This window comes from Buceros rhinoceros, unplaced genomic scaffold, assembly GCF_000710305.1.
Source record: "Buceros rhinoceros silvestris isolate BGI_N320 unplaced genomic scaffold, ASM71030v1 scaffold17002, whole genome shotgun sequence".
Taxonomy (NCBI): domain Eukaryota; kingdom Metazoa; phylum Chordata; class Aves; order Bucerotiformes; family Bucerotidae; genus Buceros; species Buceros rhinoceros.
The window spans coordinates 25736-36664 of NW_010397322.1; the positions used below are offsets into that span (position 1 = coordinate 25736).

At 40.9% G+C, this 10929-nt stretch overlaps 1 protein-coding gene across 1 annotated transcript in view; it reads right to left on the reverse strand.

Moving 5' to 3' along the window:
* Window positions 1-5513: 5513 nt before the first annotated feature.
* Window positions 5514-10929, reverse strand: part of LOC104502261 (transmembrane protein 156-like) — a gene marked incomplete at its 5' end in the record, with an annotated part of 12993 nt that continues 7577 nt past the window's right edge. Inside the window, 2 exons of the mRNA XM_010146214.1 lie at window positions 5514-5659; window positions 8184-8288. Coding sequence (XP_010144516.1) covers window positions 5514-5659; window positions 8184-8288 — 251 coding nt within the window. The remainder of the gene's footprint in view (window positions 5660-8183; window positions 8289-10929) is intronic.

Sequence of the window (10929 nt, forward strand, 5' to 3'; positions counted from 1 at the left end):
GAACCGCTTGGTGCAGTATAATGACTGGAGAAGCAATTTCAGAAAGCTTCAGGAGGGAAAAGCTATATAAAAGTAAGGGATGGAGGTTATGAAGTATTAACATGATGCTAAATTGCTGCATATCATATTTGCAATGGGCAGTTTACAATCTGTTCATCCTGACAGATTAGGCACGAGGGATTCTGAAGTCCTGGCTCTGCAGTTTCTGTCTCTGCTTAGTAATTGATGGTTAAATTGTACCCACAAATAGTCTGTTAGTGCCAAATGAGTTTGGGACCCTGCTCAGCACAAACAGCCCCAGCATGCTCAGAGGAACAGTAATAAATGGAAAGTAAGGAAAAGGTCCAGGAGATAATGAGTCTGGATACTAATGACTGAAGCTAGTACAAAAGATAGAAATGCAATTTATCAGAAAGTACGAAACCCATTTGGTGTCTTAATAGTTACTAAAATCCAATAACAACGATTCTGCGGTTTGAAGCCCTATTACTATTTCTCCACATTTTTGTCCTTATCCACTAAGAAGAATTTATGACAGCCTTCCTGGTTCGCTGCAGAAATTAAAATATACTGCAGACTTTTCTTCTGTGATCCTTCGGCCACCTTCCTCAACAGCCAGAAATTGTATCTTTTCAGCATCTTAGTCACCTGAAGCATGAAATGGCCGAAAACTGTGCTTGTTTCATGAAAATTGAGGATAATTTCTATCTTTAAACAGACTTTCTTATCCTATGGAGAATAGAAACATTTTTTTCTTTGACAGAAAATTTAATTATTGCAAGGATTATCTCACCACCATAAGACTAAGTATAACTCCTGAATGAACTGAAAATAAATGTGAAATCTATACTCTCTTACTGGAGCTTTTTCTACAGCAAAACATGTTTGTCCATCATTCATATTTTCTTAATACAAATAGTTCCGGTGATGGATAAAATGGAGCTTCTCAACGAGGATGCAGAGTGGGCATTCTCATGAAGAGACGGATAATGTAATTCCCCAAACTGGAAATGGAGATGCTTGCTTCTGTGGGGTCTGATGTGTCTTTTTTCATCCAACAGCAATGATATTTCATATGGTGTCATCTGAAATGAAGGAAAACAGTATCAGAAAAAAGAGGAGGTTAATTTAGTCTTTCCTAATTTATCTTGAACATAATTTTTTTTACTTTCTTTCACAGTAATGGATTCTCCTCTTACAAACCACCCCCCCAACACTGTAACAAAGAGGCAGACAAAATAGATGATACACATCGAATTGGAGCAAAAGACCTAAGAATGATACCTGTCAGCAGAATGGTGGTTTAGGTGAACCACCACTCTCTAAAGAGAGCGTGAACAACAACCAGCACTGGGCCTTACTCGCTTTCAGGGGAGCTTGGCAACCTAAGAGTGGGCAGGGACAAAAGATGCCCTAGAGAGCATTCACCATCTGGCTGAAATGCTCCAGTAAGGATGTCCCTCAAGTGTCTCAAACTGGCTTTCTGCAGACTGTCTCCATCTACAGAGAGTTCAGTCTGGAACTGTCTTTTAAAGACAGGTGGTGACTGACCTCTTTCTTCAAATAACAGCCCACTTCACTCTCTTCTTCCCTCCTGGCAGCTAGATGAGGGTAGAAGAGTTTTGTGTGGTATCTGCCTCTGCTCCAGAATCTTTTGCTCTGTGTCAGCTCCTGGACATCTCCTCATGAACTATTCCACCTGCAGCAGAATGTTCAGAAGTAAATCTGGGGTGTTAACAAGGTCCTATTGCAGCTGAGCCCAAATAATCTAAATTATCCTGAGAGGAAAAAATAAAAATAGAGCAATAAAAATAAAATCCAAACCACCAGCTGGACAGAAGAATTTGCAAACCTGTGCCCAGGGTCATATCCTGGGCTATACTTGTATACCATAGGACAAATTTGCAAGTAATGAAATAAGAACTTTGCTGCATTCCCAAGTACTCCTCGGTAATCATCAATGAGATTTTGGAAATTTGGACTGCAGCTTCCAGAGCAGCATGTAATGAGGAACCTTGGAATATGAACGTGTCCAGATCCCAGTCAAGCCCATCTTAGATTTTAGGTATGTATACAATGCCGGGATGGGTGGGAGGTGGAGTGGCAGCACAGAATTCCTGTACTTCTACTCTGACACTGAGTGAAAAACCAAAAGTAGCTTGTCCCCCTGTCTGGTAGTTGGTGTAGCTGCAGGTCCAGTAGTACCTGTCTCCCTTTACATCATAAGAACTGGGATAAGAGGTGTTCCTTGGCTGTGAAATCATACTGGAGGCAGCAGCTGCTGCAGTGTGCTAGAAAATGACACGTGTAGGCAGGATACAATGCATCAAAAATTGATGGCGGCTAATGGTACAGTGAGTTTAAACAGCCTGCACAGTGCCTGTTACAGCCGGGTTCTGCGAGCAAGCGGAAGGGGTTCCCTTCAAAAACCAGTAAGTGTCTGCTTTGGAGAGAAACGCATCATGGCCTGCATTTTATTCAGAGGCCAGTAATGGTACCAGCCTGGTACCCTGGAATGTGCTCAGCAATCTGATTCAGTGAGCTCTTCCGTACTGAGGGGAGTTTTCATCTTAATGTACGTTTAAGACTTGAATCTGTTACGGAAGCAGAAACAGAGAAGGAATTATCTTTCATGATATTTAAAAAGTAAATATGTAATTGAGTGACAGTTTAAAGCTGCATGTGGGCATATATCTTTTTTCATTGTTATCTAGAGGAATTCATAAAGCATAAAAAGTGATGTCTACAAAAATGGCCAACTGGCAAGCCTGGTATGTCAGTACTAGTAGGAACTTTTGCCTTCAGCAGCATCACACCCAATTTTATGATGAACTTTAGTCCCAGTACTATCGCTTCTGAGCATTGGAACTGTGCTTTTCAGAAAAAGTGTCAAAAGGATAACTGCAAGGTCCCAGCAATTTAAAATCACACCTACTGTTCTTTACAAATATATGTGTGGTTTACAAAAACAACTTAATTACCATCTTTCTCTCACTCCCAAGTACATTTGCATGTGCCTTTGCTAGAATGTTTTGAACTATGAGTCTCACTGTTTTCCCTGCATAATTCTTGCCTTCTGTTGTTTGTGTGGGTGTCTTGCTCAAAGACAGATGAGAGGGGTTCTTTTAAACACAAAAACATTTTTGTAAAGCCACAGTCACATAAGGAAAAGCAGGCAGAGAATATTTTTAGTTGCCCTTTCTGTTTGTGCTACTAAGTTCTGCAATGATGGCATGTAAAGACCTCTTCAGGAAGGCAGAGGGCCCTGAGCCAAAGCCCAGGTAATACCCTAGGTGGACCTACACTGAATTTTCCTGGTATTAGACTGGAATCTGCACAATTAAATTTCTAAATTGCTAGAGGAGGGTATCCTTAGAAGACAACAGCAATGATGATACTCCAAATGGAACTGGGTAGGAATCAGCCTCTCCTACACTCGGTTATTCACTGATCTCTTGTGCCAACCACCCCAAGTGGGAGGTTTCACGTCCATGTGCTTTTAGATTGTAAGAGAGGAAAGAGACCCTTTTATTTTACAATTTCTGTGAAAGAGGTTAGCCATGCACATGCTTCCCTGTGTGTCATCTCTGTCAGTTACCTGTCCTCTACCTTATGTTTCAGTTTTATAAGCCATTTCGCCTGAAGATAAGATTGTGTCTTAAATTCCATATTCACTGCGAGACCAGCTTGTCTTGTCTAACTATACAGCTACACTGTCACTCAGAAAGAAATACAGAGATGTGAAGCACCTTTTGCGTTCAAGGATCTCTTTACAAAGAGAGATAGAAGTGCTGATAGCAAAAGGCAGTGCGCTAAAGATCATTGGCAAATGCTGGTGTGGAACTTCCATTAGCTTTTATGTAGCCTTTGACACATCCACCAGTTTCATTAAGAGAATTAACGGGAAACAGGACACTAAGATTGTTTCACCTTGTCCTTGGGGCATGGACTGTCAAAGAGATTGATGAAGTAAATAAAGTGTGCGTTTGATCTCACAACAGCATGACACTGGACACTTTGTGCAAAAAAAAGGTAAAAGTCCACAACAGCTGGTTTTAAGACAATTTGCCTGCTTTCTTTCCTCATAAAATGGCAGCAGCTCATCCAGGAACTGGCAGGTCTCTATATGTCTCTTAAGTTCCCCAAATAAGAGAGAACAGTCCCTCGTCATTCACGAAATTCATTAATTTTTCTTCTGATTCAGAGAATACACTGATGCTTCCCCTTAAATGGGCAGAGGACAGAAGCACTGGAGGAGAGGGCTCACCGTCATTTTTCATGCTGCACGCATGTGATCTCAGTTCTGCCCTGATCACTCCAAGACTGCAGTGCACTGCTGGGGTGTAAGAGGCCAGCGAGACCTGCACAGCCAGTCTGCCCAGACTCCACGTGCCCCCACCACTGGGGGAAGGTGGGCTGCCACAAGGGCAGGACAAAGAGAGAGAAGTTGCTGCCTGGGTTGGGCTTTCTTTAGCCTCTAAGGGCAAGTTCAGCCCAAGCCTTCCCTACATAACAATGATTTCAAGGCTAACCATCAGCAAAATCATCTTGCTGGATGCTCCAACACCTTCAGATAGACTGACCGTCATATGTAGGCGTGTTTTGATGGGTACGGTGATTTGACTCTTACTTGCCTGCTTTTAGTTCTTACTCCAGTTATTGTTTGCCCCCCCCTATTTTAGGGAACAACTATTGATTCAAGTGTGTTCAGATAAGTTAGTTAGTCCTCTCATGGTTTCACGTGCTGCACTTTTAAGTAAAGGGAGTTAGTAGCCTCACTTCAATGTATAAATTCAGTATTTATCATTCTGCTCTCCCAGATTTCTTCCTATCAATCCAGCTTCTTGGGTTTTTTTCATCTGTCACAAAACAAGGTATTCACTGCTGCCATTTAGGAAAAAAAAAGGCAGACCCAGATATATATCTCACAGCATTTTAGAGCTGCTAAAAAAAAAAAAAAGATTCAAGAAGAGCTTTGTAAGTTAAAAGCACTACGCAATCTTTGTTTTGGCTGAGGGTAAACAGTTCTTGCTGTGGTGCAAATTAGTAACAATGTGTCATGGGCAGAGACAGAAAAAGTTTGGTCCCAAGAGCCTTATTCTGGCATTCTGTCCCCTGAACGGCATTGCCTCTGAATGCAAATATTTGCCCTAAATGAAACGTTTGTGCCTCCTATCTAACTTCACAGTAATTAATGTCACCTTGTCACAGCCCTAAGGAAATACATGGAGAGGTGTCATATGTAAGGCGAGGACTGTCTCAAAGCACTGGAGAAACTTGGCTCATTCATTTTTTCTGGGACAGCTGCTAATATGGTGGTTTAATGAAAGGAGGCAGAAAAAGAGGAGGATTCTTAACTTCAGCACTCCGATGTAATAATAACACTGACTGTGCAAGTACACGGAGACATCCAGTGACGTATGCTGAAGAGATTGGCCTTTGGCAAAAGTACACGCGCAGACGGGCAGATGCTAGCACTATCCCCAGTGGAGCTCTCAGGTTTCCAGCTCAGGCTAGAACCCTTCCTTCTTTGAGGCTTTCGTATCGGTGATCTGAAACACATGTGCTTCAGGGGAGCAGCTGATAGGGTGATACAAAGATGATGATTTTTGATCAAAAAGCTCCTGGTACACACTTCTTATCTCCAGTCCATCTCCTTCTTGGGAAAAAAAACAGGTTTTATCAAGTCAATGTAGTCTATAACTGACTGTCAGTTCTGGGAATTGAATCATCTTGGTGTTTTTCAGTCTCAGTACTCAGCTGTTCGTGTGCAGCACTTCTAACGCAGCCAGCTTCTTCCTGTTAAGCAAACTAGTCTAGCGACTTGAGAGAGACAACCCTAGTACTCAAGAGCAAAGTAGACCACAATCTCCTCCCACAGCCTAAGTAACCAGACAGCCTTCTAGCTAGCGAGCTTTCCTGTAACTGCAGTGTCGTTAGCCACTGAGCCACCCACGAACACAAGTAGTAATGAGCTGAATCTGACCTTTATCAGATGAAGTGGGAAGCGTTTCTTTGCAGGAAGTAACGCAAAAGTAAAGCAGAAAGTGCTTTTATTATTTTCACAGAGCATTTAGCTTTGAGACAGTATTCCTCTGAGAAATGTTACGTAAAACCTAACATGATGAAAGGCAAGATCTAGATCTAAGTTCCTGCCTCTGCAGCCACATCCTTCAATAACCTTCCCACACAGTGTCATAGCACAACAGTTTTACATACCTGGCATTAATCCCACATATCACATCCAGCTTTCACATCACTGCCAGCAGTCCTTCTGACAGGAAGACCGTGTTATGACCTGGGAAGCACCCCTGCTTCTATACAGCACAGCACTCGAACAAGGAGTTTGGGGTTTCTCAAGATACCTAATATTCTTCTCTCAGTCACTGACTGGGAGATTAAAAAAAGGCAGAACTTCAGCCCAAAGTGTCTCATATATTGTTTCACAAAGCAACCAAAGATCTGCAGAATTGTTCCTTCTCTCTTTTGATATGTAACACTTAAGATAATGAAAGCAAAAGGAGTGCTAGCAGGTTGGTTACTCCACAAAAGTTAAATTTGCGTGGGAATGGGCCATGATTTTTTTTTCCTGCCTCTAAAAGATAAGTTTTGGTGAACTCAACATCCTGAAAGGACAAAGCATGCTACTTTGGATCAGCCATAATTTTGTATAAATAAAGGCACTGAATACCAGTGAGCTCCACTTTAGCAACACATCCTATTATAAACTTAGAAATGTCTTCATTTTAACCTGAGAGTAAATGTTCTTACATGAAACAATTAAGGTGGGCAGGTACACAGCAGACAGGAATATGGGAAGATAAAGGTTTACCTGAGAGACACTTGACACGTATTAGAAAAAGAAATGGCCTAGTACTGAAGTGGTTGGCAGATTCCCTGGAGGAAGGAAGAAACTGCCCTAAGGGAAGGCTGTGAGGCCTCTGGAAAAGGGCCTGCTCATGCATCAGGAGCTCATGACATCCAAATGGCAAACAGCTGAACTCAGGTGATCCGAGAACTGCTCTACTCTATGTCATGGACTTCCCAAGTCATATTATCTTTTTCTACCTCCTGATACCCTCATTTTAGAATGTAATAATGACAACTTTTCATCTTTGTAAGTCTTCGTAAGATCTATGGATGGGAATCACTGAAGAAGTGGTCAGTGTTTTTAATCACTATAATACACTGTCCTGTAACCCAGCTAGTCTCTCTCAAAAGCCAAACAACAATCTAGCTCAGTTATTGCTTCACTATGGCAGTACATCTTTTGTTAGCAGCGCTGTTCAAAATTTCTTCTTTAGCTCTGTTCTCAACATACAATGACATTGTTCACAGTTCCACGTGAAGCACAAAAACCAAACCACTCTTCAATTTTTTTGACACATTAGAAAGATAGCATGACACGATATTGAGTTTCCAATAAAACTCCATGCAATTTAAACAGATGTAAAGAAGAACCTTCTTAAGCTTTTAACCTAAAAAATTCACCATAAGCAGTAACATAACCGTGCAAGTAGCCATAAGCTTGTCCATGCAATTGATTTATTAGTCTGTATTTCTTATCCAAGTAGCATCTGTTTCTAGGCATTACGAATATTGCCAGGAAGGGGTATCTCTTACAGCACGTTTCTTTTCAGAATTGTTTCCTTACATCTGGACTCACTGAAACAATTACTGGGAGTACAAGGGCTGGAGAAAGTTAGAAGTGGGAGACCAGTTTTAGTTCGAAGTTGAAACCAACTTATTGCCATTCCTTCTGACTGGTCTAATGATGACAGAGCGATCGATTTCTTTTGTTTGGGGATTGGATCAGCAAACTATTTATTTCAAATGTGATTTTCTTCCGAGATGATTTGCAAATTGCTTCTTTCCTCTGCTCTTGTCGTAAACAAATGTCAGCATAATGCTGAATATTCTACAGCAGAAAAATAGCGTCACTGAGACCTTCAGGGACACACAGGGTTGAGAAGGCTAACTCATTAGTTTAGAGAGGACTCTTGATAGCAGAGGAAAAACTGATTTTGTTTCCCTGCCACCCAGCTCTCAAAAAACACATTTTCTAGTTTGTCATCTCATGCTTGGCTAGAAATAGTAATTTATTTTGGGCAGATATTGCTTACTATTAATCCTAAAAATATGAGGCAAAACAGAATAACTGGAGTTGTAAGATATTTACTTACCTTCTACAGTAGATGCACCCGCATGACAATGCTCCTGTTCAGGAATTGTGAGCAGTATATTTGTGGTCTGTGCAGTAAGTAGAACCTGTTGTTTGCTGGTTCTCACTACTGAAGGTTAAAATCATTTTTATCCATATTATTAAACAGCAAATACATATGCAGAGTGTCAAATATTGAATGCAAGTTTGAAAGTAATTGAGACGTATCTGAATGTAAGACAGAGGTAGGCAGCCAGTATTTCAGTGGAACTTCTAGAGCACATGGACCCAGATACATGTCAGGAACTCCTGACAGAACTAACCATGTGTTGTATTTAACTTCCCCTTGATGCTAGTGAGACTACAACCCGCTGATCCTAAAGCTCCCTGGGAAGCAGCCTGAAAATAGGCAACTAAATTGCTCTTAGGAATTTTGCTAGTAGTGAAAATACAAAAGCATGCAATTGTGGGATTATATAAGAGCCTCCCAAAACACAAAAGCCTACAGCTGGCCAGTTAAGTGGAAACAACTGAAATTCAGAGCGTGACCTTTCTGATTCATTTTCACATATGGGCAGCCCAGACTGCCACTCAAGAACACGAGATGCGGCCTCAGCAAACTTGTCATATACACAGGGAGAGCTATTGGCTATCTTCCAGTTGTTAAGAAAGATGACAGCGTGCACCTCAGAAGCAGGGAAAGGTGTGGTGATGCCTTTAGCCCACTGGCAGTACAGATCCTGATGTGATATCTTACTGGGATACAGATAAAGAAATGCGAAAAGCCTTGTCAGGCAAATGAACTCAAGAGTTGTTGACCCAGCGCTTTTTCCAAAGAACTACTGTAGAATACACATACAATATTTTATCTCCAGGCCCATCCTTTCCCTGACCATCCCTAACCTCTGTAAGCCTACAAATGGGTTTCTACTGAGTTCGTAACAAGAGGATGAACTGTGCCACTTACATTTAGCTACATCCCTTCTCTGCTTAGTATGTCATCTGGGCTTCTCTCTGTACAAATGCACTTTAAAAGTAGAATTTGGATCTTGGTAATTAAGCAACTAAATAGGAAAAGCAAAGTTAAAATAAAACTGTGGTGGTTTTAAAATAGCAATGGATCTTGTTTCATCCTCAGGATGAACCTGGAGAGAATGGGAATATAGGCTGATAATCCCTTCAGAGCCTGTGTGTAACACTGTTATGCAAGAGTGTAAACTGAGCAGAGAAAAGGTCCCTTGTTCATCAGTGGTCTATGGAAAGCATACAGGGACTATGAAAAGCATCCCTAAAACTACCTGCATCCTATAGATTTTATATTCCCATCTAAAAAATAAAATAAATTAAAAAAAAAAAAACAGAAGTAGTAATAAGGCTTCACGTTTTTCTCCGGAAATGTTGCATCTCAGAAGCTTGTAAGGCTGTGTTAAATATTGAATACTGTGACAGGCTTTATCTTGTTTCTTATGTGCAAATTACAGCTGTCAAGCCCACTTACACCAAATGCTAGGAATGTCACAAAGTCTAAACAGTCCAGAAAATGACTGCAGGCCAAAACCCTGAAGTTTTATTCTCTGAGTCCTGGTTGTCACCTGATCCTGCAATGTCATTCTTTCAGGATGAGTTATAAAATGACCTCCCATCAGAATTAACTTTGCATTACTGTGAGCCAGACAAGTGAGTCAAGGAATCCTGTATTTGCATCCTAAAATGTAATGAGCCAGACTGTGACTCCATGAGCCAATGGAGTATCACTGAAAATGAGAAAAGTACACCGCTCGAGCAGTGTAGAACAAGGCAGCATGGTTGAACTAAGGTTGCCCGCACGGACTGTAGAGTAATAACACGATGATATTAACAATATGATTCCCTGTCTGCACAGCCCCATTCTAGCACAGGAATAGGAGCAGGCCTTTTTTTCCAATGGATCTTACACTGCTTTCAAAATAGGATAAAAATAAACAAGAAATTAATTCTTATGCTAGGAAAAGAAGATCCAAATGGGAATTTATAGTGGTAGACTTCTAGTAATATAAATTCACACTTCAGTATAACCCATATAATTATATTAATGAAACTTCCAGGACGAAAAGATCCTGTTAGGCAGATTCAGTCTAGGCATTAAACGCCCTGATGTATCCAATCTGTTTCCTGTGCAATTTTTTTTTTTAATAATGTAGTGTACACACTGGCCTGCTCCTAACAAGCAATTCTGTGCCATGTCCCCAGGCTCGTGTTTTTTAGGACACAGCAATATGAGAATAGCTACACTTCATTGGTTACTAGCAGTGGAAAAGATACTAGGGTGGTTTAGGGAAAGTGGGCTAAGCAAAAAGTGTAACAGCGGGGAAAGTGCAGCTGCCTACCCTTTCTCTGGAGCTGAGGCTGATTTAAGTAGTAAACTGCACACGAGTGTTGAGCAGTTTCTATCTGAGTTCTTTTAAAACACTGTGGGGAATACTGCCTAGACATTCTAATTGCTATTACTAATTTATTAAGGTGTTCCAAAACCTCTTCTACTGCCTCTTTAATTTGAGAAAAATCATAAAAAAAAAATCTTCCGATAAAAGTCTCTTATGCAGGGATGTCCCTAAGATTTTCTGTCGTGAACTCAAAGCAAGGACTTTACTTTCTTCTATGGTTTATCTTCCACGCGCTACTGCTATCAAGTCCTATTTGATACAAAAATGCTCTGTGTCTGGTAACACAGATCAGCCACTTCAGGAATACTTAATTCTTGCACTGAACAAAAAGCACCCTGTACTCTT